Source organism: Coccinella septempunctata, chromosome 4, assembly GCF_907165205.1.
Source record: "Coccinella septempunctata chromosome 4, icCocSept1.1, whole genome shotgun sequence".
Taxonomy (NCBI): domain Eukaryota; kingdom Metazoa; phylum Arthropoda; class Insecta; order Coleoptera; family Coccinellidae; genus Coccinella; species Coccinella septempunctata.
The window spans coordinates 35997158-36023577 of record NC_058192.1 but is presented as its reverse complement, the minus strand read 5'-3'; the positions used below and the strand labels follow the sequence as shown (position 1 = coordinate 36023577).

General features: G+C 38.8%; 1 protein-coding gene and 1 long non-coding RNA gene across 4 annotated transcripts in view; one reads left to right on the top strand and one right to left on the bottom strand.

Annotated features, from left to right (window-relative positions):
* LOC123312449 (PHD finger protein 20) overlaps positions 1–26420 on the bottom strand; it is a 134891-nt gene that overhangs the window by 2101 nt on the left and 106370 nt on the right. For all 3 annotated transcript variants that reach the window (XM_044896893.1, XM_044896892.1, XM_044896891.1), the window contains 2 exons: positions 3974–4194; positions 707–1859 (listed from right to left, as the gene is read on the bottom strand). In XM_044896893.1, coding sequence (XP_044752828.1) covers positions 707–1859; positions 3974–4194 — 1374 coding nt within the window. The remainder of the gene's footprint in view (positions 1–706; positions 1860–3973; positions 4195–26420) is intronic.
* On the top strand, positions 5870–6488 carry LOC123312450. Its single transcript, XR_006537630.1, has 3 exons — positions 5870–6063; positions 6119–6308; positions 6368–6488. It is a non-coding gene; the product is annotated as an uncharacterized LOC123312450 (long non-coding RNA).

The window sequence follows — 26420 nt, the reverse complement described above, 5'->3', positions numbered from 1 at the left end:
TTCGAAAAGCCGTTTTATGGAAAAATTATATGGGACAGTTTTTGTAGAGCACCTAATTCCCTACATAAAAATATATCGCTCAATGGCATCCGTCCATTGGTTTGCGAACGGGAATTTTTTAACTAGAAATAATTTTTTTTTCTCCAACTATTAGTAGGGAAAATAGAAATCCTCGATGAGCGACTTCTAAATAATAATATTTTCGGCTAATTGTCTCACAGACGTCATTTTTGAATACCCTGAAGATGTAAAGTGGTGTGTTTCTCGAAAAAAAAAAAGAATGTCGATTTTTTTGAATCAGTCTAATATATAAATGGTATGTCTTTTGATTTATTCGAAAAATACATAACTTAATATTGTTTAGAATTAGTTATACGTACATTATATATATATATATATATATATATAAAATAAATCAAAAGACAAGATTTATTCATTCTTAAGCGTAAGCGGGATTTTTGAAAATTAATGACGTTTCACAATCGAGAACACATAAGGTTTATATATTTCCCTAAGATGGAACAACCTGCATATGCAAAAATATTGCTGGAATGCTCTATGAACAAGATTTGCAATTCAGAAAATTAAATATTTTTTTGAGTTTGAAGAAGGATAAATTCCTACTATGATAACGAAGAACACTAGCTTACTCATTTACTGAAAATATTTGTGAAAGTTAACAGATAATATGTTGAAATAAACTTACTTCGCAATCTTTTGTTTCACCTTGAGAACATTCACGAACTCTTGAAGCTCTACGAGTCCACCGGTAATATCATGTGATTTCTTCAATTTTTCAAACCTTTTCTGTAATAGCTCTTCATCTTTGCTATGATATGAACCCACTGGTAGTACACCCAGCTTCAGCCAATCTTGATCGTGGAAAAACTTCTTAGAACTCCTTTGCCGCAAGGGATGTTGACATATATAACAAATATATTTTTCGGGGACTTCACTTTCCTTTTGAATGTTATTGCAATAAGCATGCTGCCAACATAAACACAACTCACATTGAATCATAAGTCCGTCCTCTTCCATAAATCCACAAGTACAATTGATAATTTCTTCCTGTTTCATCCGTACAATTTTTATTAGTTCTCCTCCTTCTATGATAACATTGTTTCCCTCTGCAACGATTGCAGGTTCCATTTGAGGAGGTAAATTCTGCAATGGAAGTTCCTCCTTAACATCAATAGTTTTGCCAAGTTCCACTTGTTCGTTCAAAACCTTTTTCCTCTTTCCACCCAATTTTGGTTTAATCTTTGGAGTAACTTCCTGAATTTGCTCTTCCTCATTTTTAACCTCAGGCTTCCTCACAGGAAGTAAAGTTTTGATACCAACAGTTGGTCTTGTGGCACACAAAGTTTGCAAATTTATATCATCCTTTTGTGGAATACCTTCAGATTTATTCAGCAAATCTTTCAATTTTATAACTGGATACATATTCGGAGGTAAGCCAGGGGGAAGAGGTTCTCCTTCACTTTTAGAATCATATGGTTTAGCATTAAGGAGCTTTATAATTTCGGAATCTTTCGTTTTAGAAGAATGTGTAAGTGTTTGAGAATTTGTTTCAGATTCTTCTAGAAAAGGCGAATTGGGTTGATTCTGAGTTACTTTTGAAATTATGTGTTTGACTCTAGTTGACTTTGAAGGAACTGGAGATTTATCAAGCGAGTCTCCGACAGTTCTAGCATACGCTAAATCGGCTACATTTGGTGTTGTGTCCAAAAATTTACTATATTCTGGATGGTAATGTTTCACATGCATCTGTGCTAAATTTTCTTTTCGAAAAGATTTATCACAACCATCAATTGGGCATTTATAAGCATCATCAACTAGAGGAATTTTCAGAAGGTTAGCTGAAAACCAACAAAAATCATTGTCAATGTACAAACAAAAATTTTTTTCAAAAACAATAAATATTCAGGATATACAATATATATATATATACACAATGATGTTTTGAGGATTGAACGGATTAATAATCGTAAAAATCATATAAATATATGTGTGTGTGTGAGGGGGGAAAGCGAATATATATATATATATATATATATATATATATATATATATATCACCAACATCCGTTGAATCAAAGTCAATACGTTCCAAAGTCTGGTTGCATCTTGGTGCCTTTACAGCTGGAATTGGGCCATCCGGTTCCGATGTGAACGACAAAGCAAAAGATTTGGCAAAGGAGTTGGCACATTCCAGAGAATCAGAGCAAATCTCACCATCATGGTCTCGAACATGAGGTGTTGAAACTTTTGAATTGAGACTCGATCTGACGTATTTGTAGAATTGATTCCGATTTCTTGAGCTAGCCAATTTGTTCTCAAAATTGTCCTTCGCCAACTTGATGGATGCCGACAACTGGTTCGAATAGCGTCTATGAGCATCATAGCTGGACCGCGATCTATTACGCAGATATCGCTGCCAGAAACTTTTCTTGTAGCGGATTTGGTCTATCAAGCCATCATTCAGCCATGGTTTGGTAGGTATTCTTCGAGTGATGCGAAAGGTGGTACTATTATCTATATTCTCTTTGAGAACGGAAACGAAAGAATTCCAGGCAGTGTCGACATCGATACCAGGGTAAAACACCTGATCCCAATCCACCGATGACAAACTCTGATTCAGGGAGCAGTAATCAATAATTTTTTTCTTTTTCCTACTACAAGTGGTCCTCGGGTAGCATGTGAACTGGATGTTAGCTGTAATAACTGCGTGGTCCGACCTCCCGATAGGGTCTTGAGGAGTGATTCCATTGATTAGGGCATCATCGTCAGTCAGCAAAAGGTCAAGTGTGGACGGAGTCTGGACCGGTACAAATCTTGTAGGGAAATCAACAAGCTGGGATAGACCTGCATCTTGGAGCACTGTGAGGAATTGTGCAGCCAAGGAAGTACCAGGTGGGGGAACAGTAATTGGCCAGGTGAGCTCTCTGAAGTTGAAATCCCCAGCAATAACTATATTCCTTTTGCAACCTGAAATGGAAGTCAGATGCTCGAAGAGAGAACTGTCTGAAGAGGAGGGACGAGGACGATATATGCAGCCAACATAGGCTGAGAATTCAGGAGAACACAAGTCCAAAAATATAGTATCGATGCCAGGCAACGCAAGACTAGTGACTTTGATATCGAAACTATTACGTAACTCCTCCACAACATAGATGCAAACGCCACCGAAACCAACGCTTGTAGCACTGTCACTCCGGAACAATGAGTAACCATCGATACTGAAAGAAGAGTCCGGCATCTCTGGATGAAACCAGGTCTCCGCGACGCATATCAAGTGAGGCCTGAAGTGGTCAGCGAGTGTCACGAGCTCATTCATCTTGTTCTTCAGTGAACGCGCATTTGTATAAAGTAAGTTCCACTGATGTACAGGCCCTGTTAGTTTTCCGAATTATTATCAACAGTTTGGGAGACTATCCTTGGAATACCCCTGATGAATCTTATAGTAAGATCAGTCTCCCCTCGCTGCTGCCGCTGCCTAAGACTATCACGCAACTCTCGAAGATGTTTGGACTGATTTGGAGTCATGTCGTCTGAAAGAGAAACTCCTCGAAAAGAGTCTACTTGCTTTAAAAGTTTTCTGTTCCTCAATATTTTTTTGACGATAGTAGGGTTGCCGAAAGACACAAGTATTGGACGGTTCTTGGGAGGAGCAAGAGTGCCAATCCGGGATATCGAGATGACATGATGAGACTGCTGAGGAATAATATAATCTATGATTTGATTGACCAGGGTGGTGTCCTGCTCAATCACGTTTGATTCCGGAACGTTTGAATTATAATATTGTTTGACCTCCGTACCCGCTCCACAATTATGTAACCCTCCTGTCATTTTTTTCAAACAGTCACAAAATATAAGCATCTCCAAAATACACTCAGGAGCAGGTAAACAATTTATACCGAAAAAATACGTAAAAGAAACATTTTGCGAAACATTAAAATGTTCTTGTATATTACCTTCATCTTCATTTGTTTCTTCCAGCGTGAATGGTTCATTTTCAGGTAATTTTGCAGATTTGCCTTCTGTATTTTTTTTTGTTTCCGCGATTTGTCCTGATTTTTTTGGTCTTTGTGGAACAATTCGGAAATCGAATAGTTTTTCATCATAAAGCATCACTTTGGTAGTCTCAAGATAATGTTTTATATCTGTTTTGGATCTGAACTTCTTTCCATCAGGACTGAAATGAAAAATAAAGTAAATCCCCATAAAAATGATGGATCATAGAAATTTTTTCGAGTCATCTTCTCGAAGATGATAAATGTTTTTTGAGACACTGGTGATAAGCCAATATGAACATTATCACAGTTAATGCAATCAACTTCACGAAACTTTTCCCCGGCGAGCGGAAAAGGGACGATGACTTGAGTGGAGTAAAGAGAAACTTGATGATGAGATGAAACGATGTGATTGAATAGAAGGGGAACCCGCAGTGTTTGGAGCTCGAATCTTTATTGAAATATTATAGCATCGGGACATAATGTGTATGCAAAATTTCAAATTATTCAGCCCTTTACTCATAGTTCATCTTGGAACTGCCATTTTGAATTTTGGCGAGAACCCCCTACCCCGAACACCCTCACAATTCGATTGTTAATCGAATTGGACTGATTGACCGCCATCTATCTCTTGTCAACTTAAAATTGAGACCTAACACGATCAAATTGAGAACTGATATATTCGAATTGATACTTAACAAAATCAAATTGAAACTTAACACATTCAAATTGAGAATAATCAATTACTTTTTATGAACGTAGCGAGCGACTTATGTGGAAATATTTATTTCATTCACTAGTAGGTAGTGGGTTTTTATTCTTTTAACCGATTTCTAGGTTCTAAGTTGTTTTATTTTTCTGATAAGAGTTATTCATCATGTTAACGTAATACCTTTTTTTAGTAGTCTAGTAAATGATTGTAATCTGTTTTAGAGGTCTTATACATTTTCAAAGATTGCACCGTTTTGATATTTGCATGCTACCAGTAGATATCCTTCTCGTACGAGCGTCTCGCAGTGTTCTCGTAGTCTCGTGAGTAATTCGGACGATAGAAGGCTCAGAACAGTGTTGCTTTCGAATTTTCGAATCATTTCGGGTGCAGAAGCCTCATTAACAAGCAAATTTCCCCAATTCTCCTAAACAGTTTATAACGTGACCGATATAAGTGATACGGTTTATAGATAACAAAGAGTTTCAAACTCGAAATAATCGAATACAACCGAACCCATAAAAATTCAATGTGTGAAAAGATATAGAAGATAATTCGATTTTGATATTCTAAAACTTTTCTTCGATATTGAAACATTGAAACTTCAGAATATGTCGAATGAGGCCAAAAATCTGAAAATCTTCTCCGGGAGGCACTCGAATCATTCGGCAGATATAAAAGAATTATAACTAGATATTTCATTTCTGATACTGAACGATAGACGGAAGTTTTTGCTTCATTTGCTTCTATAGGTCTTGAAACAAGTACAATAATCAATACATAAATTTCATATTATATTATAATTATACTTCCAAAGGCAAATAATTGGAAAGAATTACTCGGTAGATAAACTAGAATATATGTTATAATCATTACATTTAAATATTTCGCTTTCAAAAAATGTTATCAACGACGAGATCACGAGACTTTTACGAGACTCTCGAACGAGACTCGAGACGAAACGAGACTAGAGGCCTACGAGACGAGACTAGAGGCCTACGAGACGAGACTTCGTGTCTTATAGGCGAGACGAGACGAGACTTCGTGTCTTATAGACGAGACGAGACTTCAATGATGTCTCGTCTCGTTGGTCTCGTGGGCATCACTAAATTGTCCAGAATACACAGTAAAAACTGCATTATGTAAACACATACATGCAGTTGATTTGATCGAAAAGAGAAGCGATTCTTTTCCAGGTCCAGGTATTGCTGAAAATTATCCACCTATTGATGAACCATCAACAAGTGGAGTACAGAAGAGGACAGAAATCAAAGAATTCCTAGATGAGACAATACAGAACCAAAATACTGTTCTTACTCTAGATCCAAGCAAAAAACGAGAGGTAAACTAGGAATATTTGGTGATGGGAATAGCTTTGCATAGGATTTTAATTGTAGATTGTAATGAAGGAGATTTTTATGAAATTGGAATCATTAGATGATGAAGATTTTGATAATATTGTGGAAAATATCAACAAGCAATATGACACACTACAAAAGAATAAATATCAGAGAGGGAAAAAAAGGAAAATTGAAAAACAATTTTATTACCCCACTAAAAAGTAGAATCTCTGAACATATTGAAAATGTAAATATGGTTTGATCATTTTTCGAATAATATATGTTTAACATTGCATAGTTTTTCAGGAAAGTGGTGATGGAGTGCTGTTTTACTTTAGGAAAATTTATTATTACTTTTCGCTTATTTCTTTTGAATTTATGTAATGTATAATATTTTATGCCTTGTATTTTTTTATATGTTCTCGGTGGTGGGAGGTGATGGGGCAATATTAAATTTTTCCACTAACGAAGGGTCTTATCAGTAGGTACATTTAGAATATGTTGAGTCTTATTCTTTTCGAACTGACAAGTTGCTACTTCTAGTATGACTATATATGTTGGGAAAAAAACAAAGATAATTGATATTTTTCTTTTATTTTGTCCAAATAGAATGTCTGTTATCCTATTTTTGTATTTTTTATATGCTGTTTAGGTGTGGAGGGAGATGCAATAGTATTTCAATTTTAAGCTCAATAAATTTCTTTATCAGTAGTTGCTGTATGCTTTGATAGTTTTAATTATGTAAAAATGCTATAGGCTCCGTAACTTTCTAACAATTATATTATAATTATACTAATAAGTGTCTTTTTTTTGAGAATACATCCTTTGTACTTTTTTTGCAGAAATAAACTTGAATTGATTTTACCCTTTTCTTTATTTTTTTCAAAAGTCACAAAATTATTCTCAATTAATCTTCAAATCATTCATAGCAGTGCTTGTCCTCCTATTTCTTTCTAATAACTTGGTGACTCTCACAAAGCATTTCATGATTTGTCTGTAAATGAACTCTACCTTGAATCATAATAGATTTATAGGGGACACTCATTTTGCTTTTAGTTAATACAACTGAAATTTGATACGCAACCTTCAATATACAGAGGCATTGATAAACGATAAATTCAAACCATCACTCGGCAAATTGAACAGTTGGTCAATTTCTACATCAATTTCAAACTCGTCCAATTTTGGATTCGTTTTCAAATCCATCGCCCCAGTTATATCTATTAGTGTCGGTAAAATCGTACCTGAAAGTATAAATTGATTTCAATGCAAATATGGGAATTCGGGATCAATTAGGAGATTTCAGAAAAGTAGGGAGGTTTACAGCTTTTGAAATCGGGAGGAATGGCAGCCTTCAATCACCTCAACCTAACAAACATTCTTGACTTGACGTCCATTTAGCGAAATTGAAATCGAAACGAATCAACAACAGTCAACTGCACGCAGTTACGCAGATCCATATTGATCATTAAAACGTAGAAATAAAAATTGCTTTCTAGAACTGATAAACTAATATAGAGATTACCACAAGCTGAAAGGCAAACATTAGAACCTCGTTCAAATATTTTTGTAGTCAACAAGCAATGATTAATTAATTACCTTCTTTCACAATCTGTAAATAAGCGATAATAATCGCTGTTTTCGTAATTTAATGAAATAACAAACAGAAATGCGAAATTTTGAACTTCTAATACATTCGAAGGTAACTCAGTATCATCAAGAGGGTCTTTGGTAACATTACATGAAGAAGTTCGTTCGAGAATAACGTGGTCCCGGGAAAAGTTGGTCAGAGAAAAGATAAAGTTTTGGCGGGAGATGCGCAGCACTCTGATTGGTCGATATGATTTGGCATCTTGGAGACAATTAATGTTTGCTGTTTTTCTGTCATTTTGGTAACAGTGTTGAGGGAGCCTTAGGCCAGTAGTTTCATTTTACTGTTGACAGACCGTGAAAAAATTGATGCAAATTTTTAAGGTTTATTCAATTATTATTGAAATTAAAGGATATATTTACTACATTTCTCCCCGTACGATAGCACTTCGAAGCTCACATCACAGTTGAATTTTTTCCCATAATCGGAAAGTTAGGTTATTATTGAATTTCCAGATATGAAAGACAGTTCTTGGACGTGAATCTGTATCAAAATCGGATGTAATAACTGATAGTTTATTTTGTCACTAATAATACTTATTTTTCAGGCACATATAAATTCATCATATCAAGAAATGTATGAAATTCTTAAATGTCAAATATCATCTCTCGGAAAGTATCATTTTAAATAAAAAAAGCTTCTTCAGGGGTAAGCTTCCAAGCAATTGGTTCAGAAGAGTTTCTATTTGAAGTATATGATCCATTTGTCAAGTTCACATAATGTATTTCAGATTAAATTACATGCAAACAAACAGAATGAGAAACATCCTTAATCTTGGTGTATGAACATAAGAATTTCTAGATAACAAACGGTTTTTGAGGGTGACTCAGCACAGAAAATCGACCAGAAGATTCTATATTTTATAATTGAAATTTATTTTCAGGCATATATAAATTTATCAGATCAAGAAATGTATAATATCATCTCTTGGACAGTGTTATTTGGTAAACAAAAATTCTTCAGAGTAAGTTTCTGAAGCAATTCGTTCAGGAGAGTTTCTATGTGAAGCAAATGATCTATTTCGACTCTTTTGAACTGAACACAACAGATTTCTGACAACAAGTTATTCACTTGGAATGATATAATGATTATTGAAACACAATCTATGAGTGAGTTTTTGCGTTGAAATTCTATATTTATAGACATTTGTCAAGTTCTTCCATTTAGGGTAAGATTTTTGCTATTATCGTAGAGAGAGGGACTCGGTAGGTTTTTGTTCAAAATAAACAGAATTAAATGTTATAATGCTTGAAATTTTTATAATTAGGCTCCTTTCCAATTCCATTTAACAGATTTCGGCCAATTTTAAAGCTTTTTGATTATTCTTAGAGGATTATTGTATTTAATCATTCCAGATGGAAGGAAAAATGTTTTCAAATACTTTATTCGAGTGGAATGATATAATGATTATTGGAATACAATAGCAGGGCGTGTTTTTGCGTTGAAATTCTACTTTCATCGACTTTTAGCCAATTATTCTCATTTCAGGTTAGTTTTTGGTTTCATCAATCAATCAATCAATCAAACTTTGTAAGTTTCTATTCAGTATGAACTGAATGCATGGAATCTCCGTTATAAGGCTTCTGTCCAACTGAATATAACTGATTTTTGCCAATTTTCAAGCAGTGTATGAGAATATTTGTAATCTTTCGGGAAAATTGCGACACTGCCTGTATACATCGAACGCTGTGAGTTATGTGTGATACTCAGTATCGTATAGTGCGGACGAAAGGCAAATCTCGAGGGCCGTAGGCCCGGGCTACGGACGAAAGGCAAATCGCGAGGGCCGTAGGCCCGAGCTACGGGCGGAAGGCGAATCGCGAGGGCCGTAGGCCCGAGCTACGGGCGGAAGGCGAATCCCGAGGGCTGTAGGCCCGAGCTACGGACAAAAGGCGAATCTGTCCATAAAGGCGAATCTACCTACAAGGTAGATCTTCTGGCCATACTGATCTACCAAAAAAGGTAGATCTATGGGCTTGCTAGTCCATATGATAACGTTGATAAAACTGATCACTGAATCGTATCAAATTTTTCGAAATGTTGACCTTCGGGAGGAGTGTATGGGAAAATTGAAATTTCAGGTTAGTTTTTGGTTTCATCAATCAATCAATCAATCAAACTTTGTAAGTTTCTATTCAGTATGAACTGAATGCATGGAATCTCCGTTATAAGGCTTCTGTCCAACTGAATATAACTGATTTTTGCCAATTTTCAAGCAGTGTATGAGAATATTTGTAATCTTTCGGGAAAATTGCGACACTGCCTGTATACATCGAACGCTGTGAGTTATGTGTGATACTCAGTATCGTATAGTGCGGACGAAAGGCAAATCTCGAGGGCCGTAGGCCCGGGCTACGGACGAAAGGCAAATCGCGAGGGCCGTAGGCCCGAGCTACGGGCGGAAGGCGAATCGCGAGGGCCGTAGGCCCGAGCTACGGGCGGAAGGCGAATCCCGAGGGCTGTAGGCCCGAGCTACGGACAAAAGGCGAATCTGTCCATAAAGGCGAATCTACCTACAAGGTAGATCTTCTGGCCATACTGATCTACCAAAAAAGGTAGATCTATGGGCTTGCTAGTCCATATGATAACGTTGATAAAACTGATCACTGAATCGTATCAAATTTTTCGAAATGTTGACCTTCGGGAGGAGTGTATGGGAAAATTGAAATTTCAGGTTAGTTTTTGGTTTCATCAATCAATCAATCAATCAAACTTTGTAAGTTTCTATTCAGTATGAACTGAATGCATGGAATCTCCGTTATAAGGCTTCTGTCCAACTGAATATAACTGATTTTTGCCAATTTTCAAGCAGTGTATGAGAATATTTGTAATCTTTCGGGAAAATTGCGACACTGCCTGTATACATCGAACGCTGTGAGTTATGTGTGATACTCAGTATCGTATAGTGCGGACGAAAGGCAAATCTCGAGGGCCGTAGGCCCGGGCTACGGACGAAAGGCAAATCGCGAGGGCCGTAGGCCCGAGCTACGGGCGGAAGGCGAATCGCGAGGGCCGTAGGCCCGAGCTACGGGCGGAAGGCGAATCCCGAGGGCTGTAGGCCCGAGCTACGGACAAAAGGCGAATCTGTCCATAAAGGCGAATCTACCTACAAGGTAGATCTTCTGGCCATACTGATCTACCAAAAAAGGTAGATCTATGGGCTTGCTAGTCCATATGATAACGTTGATAAAACTGATCACTGAATCGTATCAAATTTTTCGAAATGTTGACCTTCGGGAGGAGTGTATGGGAAAATTGAAATTTCAGGTTAGTTTTTGGTTTCATCAATCAATCAATCAATCAAACTTTGTAAGTTTCTATTCAGTATGAACTGAATGCATGGAATCTCCGTTATAAGGCTTCTGTCCAACTGAATATAACTGATTTTTGCCAATTTTCAAGCAGTGTATGAGAATATTTGTAATCTTTCGGGAAAATTGCGACACTGCCTGTATACATCGAACGCTGTGAGTTATGTGTGATACTCAGTATCGTATAGTGCGGACGAAAGGCAAATCTCGAGGGCCGTAGGCCCGGGCTACGGACGAAAGGCAAATCGCGAGGGCCGTAGGCCCGAGCTACGGGCGGAAGGCGAATCGCGAGGGCCGTAGGCCCGAGCTACGGGCGGAAGGCGAATCCCGAGGGCTGTAGGCCCGAGCTACGGACAAAAGGCGAATCTGTCCATAAAGGCGAATCTACCTACAAGGTAGATCTTCTGGCCATACTGATCTACCAAAAAAGGTAGATCTATGGGCTTGCTAGTCCATATGATAACGTTGATAAAACTGATCACTGAATCGTATCAAATTTTTCGAAATGTTGACCTTCGGGAGGAGTGTATGGGAAAATTGAAATTTCAGGTTAGTTTTTGGTTTCATCAATCAATCAATCAAACTTTGTAAGTTTCTATTCAGTATGAACTGAATGCATGGAATCTCCGTTATAAGGCTTCTGTCCAACTGAATATAACTGATTTTTGCCAATTTTCAAGCAGTGTATGAGAATATTTGTAATCTTTCGGGAAAATTGCGACACTGCCTGTGAGTTATGTGTGATACTCAGTATCGTATAGTGCGGACGAAAGGCAAATCTCGAGGGCCGTAGGCCCGGGCTACGGACGAAAGGCGAATCGCGAGGGCCGTAGGCCCGAGTTACGGGCGGAAGGCGAATCGCGAGGGCCGTAGGCCCGAGCTACGGGCGGAAGGCGAATCCCGAGGGCTGTAGGCCCGAGCTACGGACAAAAGGCGAATCTGTCCATAAAGGCGAATCTACCTACAAGGTAGATCTCCTGAAGATCTGAAAGAGGTGTTGGTCACTAAACCCAGGGCAGATCTGGAGTGCTGGACTGATCATAGGCTGGTAATCTCGAGAATGAAAATCTCAATGCGCCCAAAATACCAACGCAAGCCGAAGTATCTAAGAGAGCGCCTTCAAATATCCAAACTACAAAACCCTTCTACAAAGGACAGATTCACAGCTGCCGTCAAAGATAGCCTAACACCACCGGATTATAACGACGACATTGAGACTCATTGGCTCCGTTTCAAGTCATCCCTTACAAATACAGCGAAAGAAATACTGGGCACAGAACGCTCCCGAAAATCCCCAGACTGGTTTGCCGACAGCGAAACTCATATCGCACCCCTTTTGGACGCAAAACAGAAAGCAATGAAAACCGCAATTAACAAGCCTGGCGATGTTGCAGCCCAAATAGGTTTCATAAACATAAAACGCGAGGTCCGTCAAGAAATAAGAAAAATCAAGGACAGCTGGTGGAAAGAAAAAGCTAGGGAAATACAAGCTTACGCCGATAACCATGACTACAGGCGTTTTTTCGAAGCTATTAAAACTGTTTACGGTCCAAGCAGAAAAGCTAGCTTTCCTATAAGAGATGCTCATGGAGCTATTCTAACTGATGATAGGAAAATTCTCGAAAGATGGAAGGAGCATTACTCACAGGTCTTGAATCAAAATAACGACTCGGATTTATCCATTTTAGACCTGCTCCCCGCGTATAGTCCGATGACATCGCTTGATGACGAAATCTCAATGTCGGAAATCATAAGCGCGATTAAAAATATGAAAAATGATAAGTCACCTGGTCTAGACGGCATTCCGGCGGAGATATTCAAAGCCTTGGATGAGGACATTGTCAATAGTCTCCTAATACTATTCCGCAAGATCTGGGAACAGGGAGATGTGCCACAAGACTTCAGAGACGCTTTAGTTATCAACCTCTATAAGAACAAAGGCGATACGTCGAATTGCAACAATTACAGGGGCATATCGTTGCTTAATGTGGCCGGTAAAATTCTCTCGAAGATTATGGCTTATCGTCTGGTTCCACTCTTAGAGAAGCTTTTACCTGAATCCCAGTGCGGCTTTCGACCAAATCGAGGTACGGTGGACCTAATTTTTACACTGCGACAGCTACAAGAAAAGGCCCGTGAACAACAATCAAGGATTTATACAGCCTTCATCGATTTAAGCAAGGCATTCGACTCGGTGAATCGGAGAGCGCTATGGAAAATCATGGCACGTCTAGGAGTACCCGAAAAATTCCTAGCAGTGTGTAAAAGCCTTCATACCAACAACACCGCTAGAATACAGCATAATGGCTCTACAACCGACCATTTCTCAACAACTATAAACATATATACGAAGCCTTAGGCCTTAGACTCAATATTGACAAGACCAAAATCCTGGTAAGTCCGCCAGAAAGCCTTCAAACAGATATCAGCCTGGACAATGAAACTCTAGAACAGGTCGAGCAGTTCAAATACTTGGGAAGCTTCATAAATACTAGGGCTAACCTTGACACGGAAATACACAACCGTATCAATTCGGCATCACGGGCATTCTGGAAGCTGAAGGACAGAGTGTTCCAAAATCACGACCTCAATCTGAAGACCAAGACAGCTGTTTACAGAGCAGTGGTCCTCCCAACGCTTCTTTACGGAAGCGAAAGCTGGACTCCCTACAGGCGACATATTAAACAGCTTGAACAGACGCAGCAACGTCATTTAAGACAGATAATGCACATCAGATGGTCCCACAAAGTTTCGAATGCAGAAGTCTTGCAGCGCGCGAGTTGTACAACAATTGAGACTCAAGTAACGAGGGCCCGACTCAGATGGAGCGGCCACATTCTGAGGATGCAGGACACAAGACTCCCCAAAATAGCTCTATACGGCGAACTCACTAAGGGAGCCCGGAAACCAGGAGGCCAGTATAAGCGGTTTAAGGATACACTACATCAATCCCTAAAATCAGTTAATGCTAATCATAACTGGGAACAACTAGCGTTAGACAGGTCACAGTGGAGGTCTTTGGTCAACAGTTATAATGGAGAATCGAAAAGGATACAGCGGCGGCCAGATCTGGTTGGAGACTATCCATGCCCTGAGTGTGGAAGGATCTGCAGGTCACGGTTGGGTCTCTTTAGTCACAGGAGGGCACACAGTCGCAACTAGCACTAAGAAGTTACAAGTCTGTTCGAATTTTTTTTTTTTCTTCTTTTTGTAGATTTATTCCCGGTAACGGGATACAGCAATGAATGAATGAATGATCTCCTGGCCATACTGATCTACCAAAAAAGGTAGATCTATGGGCTTAATTCTTATGGGATCTTATGGGAAATTGGAAATGGCGAGCGCCGAAGGCGCGACGCGGGGTCATGCTGGGTGTAAATATCTACAGGAAGAATCGAGCTTTCCGAAAATGCCAAGATCGCATTTTTACCCCTTCTAAAAAAGTCCGAAAATTGCGTGGGAAAATCGCGAAATTCACGATTTTCGCGAAAAGGTGCCAAACTAAAATGATTAATAGATTTCAATATCGGGAAAAGAAGTCAATAATGGGTCTTTCTTTGTGTTATTCTTTATTGAAGTTTTCCTAGCTTTCGTTCACAATTCTGAACTTCTTCAGAGACTAAAAACATATAAAACACCAAAGTCAATGGACATCGTACCTTATGTTATCATATGATACTCACAATCAATGCGAATTTTTGAAAAAAGGACGGTACCATCATCTGAACATTAACTTTGTCGCAGAAGGTCGACCAGAACAATTATAATCCATACTCTAAATCACATTACAACAAAACAGAAATATGAAAGAACATCAAACTCCAAAAACTGTCAGAATCATAATCTCAAATCAGGTTAGGAAACTCGACGTTGGCGATCCAACTCGTCTCTATGATCCCCTCAGACATTCACTGATTAACTTGAGAGATCCACAGTAGCTCGAGAGCCGAGATGGGTGTCAAACTAAACTCAAAGGACCCGAAATTAAAATAGGCCTGTTCTTTTTCCCGGAGCTCGAACGAATTTACCTAAAATGGCGTAAGAAATTTGAAAATTTTTGACATCTATTAAAAATCGAGTGACATTCCACAAAATTAAATTATTTTCTATTGATTATTATCAGAGATAATTAAGTGAGTGCACTTTGACAATCGATGTCATAGTGTGCTTTAAAGGGTAACGTCAGTTTTGACGGAATTATCTTGGCAACGATCACAGAACGAGGTGCGTTAAATCGATCGGGCTCTTAATAGAACGTTTTTGGCCTAGATATTTATGAAAGGCGAATCGAGAGGGCCGTAGGCCCGAGGTATGGACAAAAGGCGAATCGCGAGCGCCGAAGGCGTGTGGCCGAGTAACACGGTACATGAAAAGCTAAAGGAAGAATCGAGCTTTCCGAAAACTCCGAGATCGTATTTTTACTCAATCTAAGGGCCTGTTCCGATATTGCTGGTTTTACTGGCCAGCAATTGAATAACAATAGAACTCGAACGACTGGGCCAATAGGCATCGTCGCTGAAATACTGACAGTACTGTTCGGGAATATCGGAACAGACGATATAAGTGTCCGAAAATTGCGTGAGAAAATCGCGAAATACACGATTTTCGCGAAAAGGTACCAAACTAAATTGATTAACTTGAGAGATCAGCAGTAGCTCGAGAGCCAGGATTGGTGTCGAACTAAGCTCGAAGGACTCGAAATTAAAATAGGCCTGTTCTTTTTCCCGGAGGCCGAACGAAATTACCTAAAAAAGCGTAAGAAAATTTTAAATTTTTGACGTCTATTAAAAATCGAGTGACATTCCACAATGTTAAATTATTTTCTATAGGGTACTCTAACGATTTGTCAAAATCAGCTGACCGTTCGTGGGGCACATAAAGGTTTTTATTATCACTGTAAAGAGGCATTTCTGAGAAAGTTATAGTCTAATCACTCTAATCTAACGTCGTGAAGAACATTCTTTCCAAAAACATGCACAAAACACAATACTCGACCAAAACAGCATGCGAATTAATGGAAAGAAAGGCTTGTGTGCCCCACGGCAACGTACGCTTAGCTGATTTAGAGTTCCCTATTGATTATCAGGAAAAATTAAGTGTGAGTGAACTTTGACAATCGATGTCAGAGTGTGATTTAAAGGTTAACGTCAGTTTTGACGGAATTATCTTGGCAGAGATCACAGAACGAGGTGCCTTAAATCGATCGGGCTCTTAAAAGAACGTTTTTGGCCTAGATATTTACAAAAGGCGAATCGCGAGGGCCGTAGCCTTGAGCTACGGACGAAAGGCGATTCAGACAGTAAAGGTGAATCTACCTACAAGGTGGATCTCCTGGCCATGCTAGCCTTTTTCTAGAATTTAGATTGGTCCGCACTAACCTCTATGTGAACACAAAAGAGACAGGTAATGGCCCGACGATCATTTCTCTCTTTCTATAACAGCCAATTTCATGCTGGCATTGCTCAGTCCATCTCTATGTCTATGACATAAATACTCGTAAAGCTTGTGTTTTGAATTTGAATATCAAGTTTATCCAAATTATTTTGAGTAATTTGTCTCACATATCTCACTTCCCCAACAGAGTCGCAAGATTGAGCAATTTCCGTTGAACAAAAGTAGTCTAGTGAAATGACCCTGTGGTCAGCAAGACACACACAACATTAGTTTCACGTTATGCTAAACACACATCTGTCGAAATATAATCAAGCAGGGAAGTAGATGTTTTACCAGAACTATCAGTGAATATTCTCGTTGGTTCGAATGATGTAATCTTCAAATTGAAGAATTCATAAAGACACTGAAGAGAGATTTCGGTTTTGAGTTCATGTTATTGAAATTCACATTCATATATCCGCAAACAAATAGTGATTTTGTTTGATCTGAGCACCTTTGTACCACGTAGGTGAGTTTCTCAAGGAACAACTTGAAATTGCCCTTAAGTGGTCTGTAGACCAATTACTTTCACGTTCAAGTCGTCACTTGTAATATTCACAGCACTGAACTCACAATTCAGTTCTTCTGAGAAATGGGAAATACCAATGTTCAACGCCTGCAGGGCATTCACGACGTATACGGCCACTCCACCACCTCTATGCGAGGTACGACAAAAATACGAGACTAGTTAATAATCAGAAAACATCATGAGTTCGATATTATCTTTCACACATCAATGTTCAGCAATGCTAATGTCCGGTTTGTGTTCTACCAAAAAAACTTTCCAAATATTAATCTTATTATTGCATGTTTATTTGTAGTATCTTCAGACTCTTCGACGACTTGGTAATTCTAACATTTATTTGGTACTGGGATTGTCCATTCTGATCCGGAAAAATGAAGAGCAGTTGCGTGATTCGGCCAATTGGAAGGTATAAGTGCATTTTCGCACTCACTTGCCGGAATCATCGCCTTAAAAGAGGAATAACTCTGAGGAAATCTTGATTTCAAAATTTCACATCTTAAGTTATCCGAAACATTCTGCCTAAAATAAGACATCAGATCTTCAGTAGTAGTATCGGGTCTCCGATTTGTAACATGAAAAGGCCTGAATCTTTCTATACCCTGCACTTTAGTTGAAAAAAAGGCTATGAGGTCTATAAGTGACCCAGTATCGATTGACTTCCTCACTTCTAATAATTTCTCTTTTTTCAATGCATACTCAAACAATGAACCTGCTTGATATTTGAAGGCTAAAGCATGTCTGGCTGGTGACCATCCAAGATTTTTTCTGAACCAGTTGGGATAGATTTATCAGTATTTACTTCTACCTTGATTTCTTCCAAGTAAATATCATCAAACTGTAAAGAGATATATATAAATTTCAGGTTGGGTTCGAAGGCATTCATTCGGAGAACGATTCATTTTTGAGATGGGTTACAAATTTCAAAAGTATTTAATGAGAAATATAAAATTCAATACCCCTCTCGTTTTTTCTTTCTTTTTTGTTTTCAGATTATTCTCACTTCGTCAACCATCCTATGAATAAGATGTCCTTCAATATAATAATTATTATTTATTATTCTTCACACAAATTCATTATCATTACACTTATACGGGCAAACAGAGAGTTTTTTCTGAGGTTTTTATCTCTGTTTTCATGTATCATACAAATATATGTATGGTACCCCGTTGACATTTTTCCTCTGCTTACACTGAGATCTGGAACGAGGAACAGGTTTTAGGATCTATGTCTTGTTGCCATTTCTTTACACCGCTTCATTGTTTTCATATTGTACAAGTTTGTAACACTCTATTTCAAAAGAATATATATATATTTTTTGTTTTCTGATATAATCACAGTCTTACTATTTAGGAATCTATTGTTATAGTGGTATTATTCAGACCAAATTTGATCTCTTGAATTTTTTTAGTCCGACAAACGGGTTTCACCTAAAAAAATAAAATTTAAGTATGCCTCTGCATGATATTGTCATATGTATGTATTAAGGATATTGTTGTGATCATGCAGAGAAACGGTTTTTATTTTTTTAAGCGGAAACCGTGAATGGGATTGAAAAAAGTCAAGTGATCAACTTTGGTAAAAAATGATTGGGAATTTCAAAAGTAATTTTTATTTCAGGAAAAATCTGTGGCGTACCATCAATGTCTGCCAAAATAGGTAGGACAAATTACGTACAAACGCCACTGGTGGAAATTAAGAAAAAAGTGATACATTGAAAAATTCCTCTTGATTCATAGTATATATGTATGACAAATTTCATTGAAATATTTGAAGTGGTATTGTAGATATTGATAGTAAATGATTTTTTTTTAATTTACCACCCTGTATCTCAAAGGGTAAGACGTTTAGGACATATGTTCATATAAAGTTTTTTCTTAAAATGGGCCCAAAAATCACCACCATAAATATTGACATTCAATTAGAAAACAGCATGTATAGTATAACGTCTTGTTTTTTACCTAGTATTTTATATGTTGTATCATTCATTCATTAGGTAGGGTATCTAGGTTAGGATTACTTTTGTATTATTCATTTTCTGTGTATAAACTGAAGAAGGCATACGCAGGAGTAAAGGGGGTAATAATCCCCCCCTCCCAGGAGTACTGAAACCAATTCGATTTTTTGAATTTTATTCACGAAAAAATAGTATAATCATGAAATGAAAAGGAGAGATTCCTTCTTACAATTGTCAGAACAATGTCCTATGAATATGGGACTGCAAATGCTTCGTATTCGAGATACCTACAGGGTGTTACTTGAAGTTTTAATTTGAAATTCAAATTGTTTATTCAATGGGCAAGTTTCCTAAAACTCCAAAATCGAATTTAAGATTATTTATGGAAACATTCTTCCATTAGTTATGCAACAAGTAAAAGATTCGCTTCAAAATTCAGAAATTTCAGAAATACACCCTTCGAAACTTACTAAACTTTCGGATATGTAAATGCTTGTGACGTATACTTCTGTGCATAATTATGGCGAAAAATTAGGGTTTTGTTCTATGCGCTCAATATCGACGTTAAGTTATTATTTTAAAGTTTAAAATTGCGCTTAGGGAAATCTAACGATTTGTCAATATCAACTAAGCGTTCGCTGTCGTGGGGCACACATTCTTTTCCCTCCATTGATTCGCATGCTGTTTTGGTCGAGTATTGTGTTTTGTGCAAGTTTTTGGAAAAAATGTTCTTCCCTACGTTAGATAAGAGTGATTAGACTATAACTTTCTAAGAAATGCCCCTTTACACTGATAATAAAAAGCTTTGTGTGCCCCACGGCAAGGAACGGTCAGCTGATTTTGACAAATCGTTAGAGGATAGCATTTGTTTCGAAGATTCCAGTGATATGGCATATTTTATTATTTAAACTTCAATTAAATGGCAAATCAAAGTAAGTTAAACAAAGAATCGCCGAAAGTGGATGGCCGCAAAACACTCCTCTGGCTATATAACGCTGGCCAGGAAGACCCGAAATACCTTTCCAGTGCAATGGGAATACATCTGTCCACAGTTTACCGAACTATCAAGAGGATCCAAAGCGGTGAAGCCAGGAGCCAAAATACCTTCAAAACTCAACGCTAACGACCGACGAAGGATATCCCAATTGTCCAATAACAACTCGATGATGAACTGCGCGACCATTGCCGCAGTGGCCAAAGACCGAGGAAGTCCTGAAGTGTCTCAATGGACGGTATATCGGTCATTGAAGAACTCAGCATTAATCAAATGGCTGCCCAAAATTGTGCCGAAGATGATACCTCTTCACATGGAAAAACGGGTGCAATCGTGCCGGGCCAACTTGAATCGGGATTGGTCCAAGGTTTTCTTCACCGATGAGAGTTATTTCCAGCTCTACCGCTGGGGAAAAGAAAGGCCAGAATTCCAGTGCTCTAAGCATGGACCTGCAATTATGGTTTGGGCTGGAATTTCTGCGAGCGGGACCACAACAATAAAGATGATAAAAGGATCGATCACTGCTGAAAAATACCAGCAAACACTCGAAGAGAATATGGCTAGCATTGATGTCCTTCATCTCGACGGATTCGTGTTCCAGCAAGACAATGCGACCGCCCATAATGCCAGGTCAACAATGGAATCGTTCCAGAAACACGAATATCAAGTTCTGGAGTGGCCAGCGTGCTCTCCAGACCTCAATCCGATTGAAAACCTATGGGGAAGAATGACCTGGAAAAAGAAATGCAGCGCTCCATCCACTACTGTATGGTAATTATCGAAAGAATTTGGAGCGAAATCGTACCTAAACATCTGGAGTCTCCCATCAGTAGTATGAATCGCCGCTTAGAGGCCTGCATTGCGGCGAATGGGGCCAAGATTAATTATTAATTTTAGGCTGTGACTAGAGTCCCGACTCGGGACTCGTGTCCAGTCCCGAGTGAAGTCATCAAATTCCGGACTGATATTCGGTACTGAATTCAACGATGCACTGCATCGGTGCTTTGAAATTATTGAGCAGTAGGTATTGAGGAGTAGCGAAAAACTAAATTTTCAGTACAAATCATAAGCCTTTACCCACTCAAATAGAAACAATGATTCATATTTCAATCGGGCATGTAGATATGAGTTGCTATAAAGATGAATATGTTGTTAGTATATTTTATTTTCAAATCATCACATTTATAAAGAGAAAAAAGAGCAATCTTGAAATGAAACATCTAAGATGCTCATTTTAAACAGAACCACTACCTTTACCTTTTTCGCTAAATTTTCATACACTTAAAATAAAAATACATTTTATTGAGATGCCGAAGCATAGTGTCGTTATTCCGTATAAAATATTATACATTTCACAAATATATTTGTCAGCTTCCTTTCTCTATCACATTTTTTTAGTCAAGAATGGCCGTAAGGAAGAGGTTCACTTCTGAATCAAAAATTACGTCTGGCAATTTCTTTGGATCAATTTACACTAACCAATTCCCAACTTTCTCACTATTTGGAATTGCATACTTGCTCCTTCCATTCTCGAATTAAAAGATAGTATTTTCTCCTGCCTTTTCAATCTTGAGTTAGTAAAAGCCCACACTATTTTTTGATAAGGTATCACTCCTTGAATTTTGTCGCAACTATTCATAAATAACATTATAAGATTCGCGAACATAACCTCAAAACCCTTACAATGTCGGGACTGGACAAGGGTCCCGAGTAAGGACAAGCGACCTGTTTGGTTTGAGTCATTTGATTTCGTCAGTCGGGATTGGACACGGATCCCGAGTCGGGACTCTAGTCACAGTCTTAATTTTATTATATTTATATTAAATACTCACTAGTCTTTGGTTTGCAATACTATTAATTCAATTACAGCCATGTGCACCGACTTATTTAAGGCGAGATTAACGTTAATCCTGTCTTGAATAAATCAGTGTAATCAGGTTTCAATGCAATAAATATTTAATCTAGATCAAATTTAGTGATTCGCGATAATTTTGCACAAACCTTTAGAATGCCTTAACTAAAGTCTAGTTATTTTTGTTGACTCGACAACAGTGGAACCGATCACGATCGAGAAGATATAGAATTCTATATCCACAGATAACAAGAGATTGTTTCTGTGTCTATAACTCTATACCTTCTTAAAATGGATAACCTTTTGATTCATCGTTTGTTTTTTTTTGTCAAGTGTGATCACCAAACTTAATATTCATGCAGTCTATGGTGTTAAAAAAAAGGATTTTAATGACGTATATTTTGAAAATAAGGAAAATAGCCCGTTATTACCCCCCCCCAGAAATTCAGTCTAGGACCGCCCTTGATTATTCATCAAGCTATGCTGAATATTACTAAGGATGTAACCGAAAATTTGCTACGTGCTACAATAAAAAATTCTTAATTTAACCTAACTTCTAAAACTTATCATCTTTGGTAAGAGTCACAGAATTGGAATTAAAAGTTTGTATTTTTATTCGTCTCATGGACCATCGTGGACTTCTTCTTTTTTGCGGTTTGAGTATATTAGTAAGTAATAATAATAATAATAATAACAATAAAATAATAATAATAATAATAATAATAATAATAATAATAATAACAACAGAAAGGATGCACCAAAGACAGCCGAGGATGCAAAGAACAACTAATAATAGATTCAGTTATCTGCAATCAAGCGTTCTCCAAGCGAAGGAATCTTTACGCTGCGTACATAGACTACAAAAAGGCATTCGATTCTATACCTCACGAATGGCTCTTGACGATCTTGAAGATTTACAAGGTGGATCCCAATATTGTTAAGTTCCTGAAAAACGCCATGTCAACCTGGCGTACTAGTCTTCAAATGAAAGCAGCAGATTGCTCCATTACAACAGGACCTATTCCAATAAGACGCGGAATTTTCCAAGGAGACTCGCTGAGCCCTCTGTGGTTCTGCATGGCCCTGAATCCCTTGTCTCATAGATTGAATTCTACGGACTACGGATTTTCCATCAAGAGCGGCAGTAGAACTATGATGAAACTGAATCATCTCCTTTACATGGACGACTTGAAACTCTTCGCATCTACCAAAAAACAAATGCAACTGATGCTGAAAATGGTGGAAGGATTCTCGGAAGACATCAAAATGAAGTTTGGACTTGAAAAATGCTTAACATAACGAGAGGGAAAATAGAAGATGGTTCGTTCAAACTCAAGGAAGGTGCAGAAATTGAAGCATTAAAGGAAGGAGACACATACAAGTATCTAGGCATAAAACAGGCAAGAAAAATCAATCACACCCAGATGAAGAAAGAATTAGCGGAGGAGTTCACCCGAAGATTGAGGAGGATAATGAGAACTGGTCTTAACAGCAAGAATCTGATAAAAGCGATTAACACCTACGCTTGCTCGGCGCTGAGCTATTCATTTGGTATTATCTCTTGGACGACCACCGATTTAGCAGCTTTACAGAGAAGAATAAGGACGATGCTGACTAAACACAATAAACATCACCCCAAAAGCTCAATAGAACGGACCGAGCTGCCACGACATCTTGGGGGTAGAGGAATTGTTGATTTGTCCAACCGTATGTCCCAGGAAATTGAAGGACTTCGAAAATATTTCTTGAGCAAGGCAGCTTCGTCAGAACTCCATCGAGTAGTTTGTGTTGCTGATAGTTCTACACCATTAAAGCTACAACAGGATCACTTGGAAACCGTCGAACACTCTGCAGAAAGTAAAATGCAGAAACTGATTGGCAAACCTTTGCATGGGAGGCACCAGAACGAGGTCAACCATGATTACGTCGACATATCTGCTTCGAACTACTGGTTGACTTCCGGAAGGTTGTTTCCTGAAACAGAGGGCTTCATGCTCGCCATCCAGGATCAGGTGATTCCAACAAGAAATTACATGAAGTACATCGCCAAGGATGCCTCAGTGGCGGACGATAGCTGTCGTTATGGCTGTGAGACACATGAAACTATCCAGCACATCACCGGGGGATGTCAGAAGTTCGCGGGCACGGAGTACAAAAATAGACATGATGCTGTTGCCAAGATTCTTCACCAAGAATTGGCACTAAAACACCAACTTCTAACTTCGAAAAAGGTTCCTTATTACAATTACCATCCGGATGCTGTGCTGGAAAACGACCATCACAAGCTCTACTGGGATCGCACGGTTCTCACAGACCGAAAAATAACCCACAATAGACCAGACCTCATATTGCTCAATAAGGATGAGGACAGAGCACTATTCATCGACGTGGCAATTCCAAATAATAACAATCTTCTAGATAGGCACACTGAAAAAATTTCAAAATACAGAGATCTCGAGGAACAGACCAGAAGACAGTGGAAGCTGAAAGATATCAAGACCATCCCTATTGTCATTTCATCTACAGGCCTGATACCGAAGAAACTACTAGAGAACTTGAGGAAACTTCAGTTGGACGAAAATATCTATAGAGTCATGCAGAAGGCGGTACTGCTCGGAACGGCGAGAACTGTACGCAAGTACATGGGGAATGCAGAGGAACACCGTCTGCTCCGACAGGAAGTGCGGGTGGAGCAGGAATCCAGCCTACAGCAGGGAGGCGAGGAGCGACCCGGACCCGACCACCACCACGAGCCCGACAACCTGGAAAGGGCTCCAACAGAGCTTAATCCTTTTGATATCTGAGATATCTGGGATAAGTGAATTTTCCTCTGGAGAGGAGTGTGAAAGCCGCAAGGCTAAAGTCATAATAATAATAATAATAATAATAATAACAATAAAACAAATGCAACTGATGCTGAAAATGGTGGAAGGATTCTCGGAAGACATCAAAATGAAGTTTGGACTAGAAAAATGTCGACTGCTAAACATAACGAGAGGGAAAATAGAAGATGGTACGTTCAAACTCAAGGAAGGTGCAGAAATTGAAGCATTAAAGCAAGGAGACACATACAAGTATCTAGGCATAAAACAGGAAAGAAAAATCAATCAGACCCAGATGAAGAAAGAATTAACGGAGGAGTTCACCCGAAGATTGAGGAGGATAATGAGAACTGGTCTTAACAGCAAGAATCTGATAAAAGCGATTACCACCTACGCTTGCTCGGCGCTGAGCTATTCATTTGGTATTATCTCTTGGACGACCACCGATTTAGCAGCTTTACAAAGAAAAATAAGGACGAGGCTGACTAAACACAATAAACATCACCCCAAAAGCTCAATAGAACGGACAGAGCTGCCACGACATCTTGGGGGTCGAGGAATTGTTGATTTGTCCAACCGTATGTCCCAGGAAATTGAAGGACTTCGAAAATATTTCTTGAGCATGGCAGCTTCGTCAGAACTCCATCGAGTAGTTTGTGTTGCTGATACTTCTACACCGTTAAAGCTACACCAGGATCACATGGAAACCGTCGAACACTCTGCAGAAAGTAAAATGCAGAAACTGATTGGCAAACCTTTGCATGGGAGGCACCAGAATGAGGTCAACCATGATTACGTCGACATATCTGCGTCGAACTACTGGTTGACTTCCGGAAGGTTGTTTCCTGAGACAGAGGGCTTCATGCTCGCCATCCAGGATCAGGTGATTCCAACAAGAAATTACATGAAATACATCGCCAAGGATGCCTCAGTGGCGGACGATAGCTGTCGTTATGGCTGTGCGGCACATGAAACTATCCAGCACATCACCGGGGGATGTCAGAAGTTCGCGGGCACGGAGTACAAAAATAGACATGATGCTGTTGCCAAGATTCTTCACCAAGAATTGGCACTAAAACACCAACTTCTAACTTCGAAAAAGGTTCCTTATTACAATTACCATCCAGATGCTGTGCTGGAGAGCGAACATCACAAGCTCTACTGGGATCGCACTGTTCTCACAGACCGGAAAATAACCCACAATAGACCAGACCTCATATTGCTCAATAAGGATGAGGACACAGCACTATTCATCGACGTGGCAATTCCAAATAATAACAATCTTCTAGATAGACACACTGAAAAAATTTCAAAATACAGAGATCTCGAGGAACAAACCAGAAGACAGTGGAAGCTAAAAGATATAAAGACCATCCTTATTGTCATTTCATCTACAGGCCTGATACCGAAGAAACTACTAGAGAACTTGAGGAAACTTCATGCGGAAGGCGGTACTGCTGGGAACGTCGAGAACTGTACGCAAGTACATGGGAAATTCAGAGGAACACCGTCTGCTCCGACAGGAAGTGCGGGTGGAGCAGGAGTCCAACCTACGACAGGGAGCCGAGGAGCGACCCGGACCCGACCGCCACCACGAGCCCGAAAACCTGGAAAGGGCTCCAACAGAGCTTAATCCTTTTGATATCTGAGATATCTGGGATAAGTGAATTTTCCTCTGGAGAGGAGTGTGAAAGCCGCAAGGCTGAAGTCATAATAGTTTATTTGCATACTATACAATTTGTTTGACATTAAATATCTGCATATATGGATAATTGTTAGTTTTATATTTAAAATGTCACCAGAGACATCTATTGAT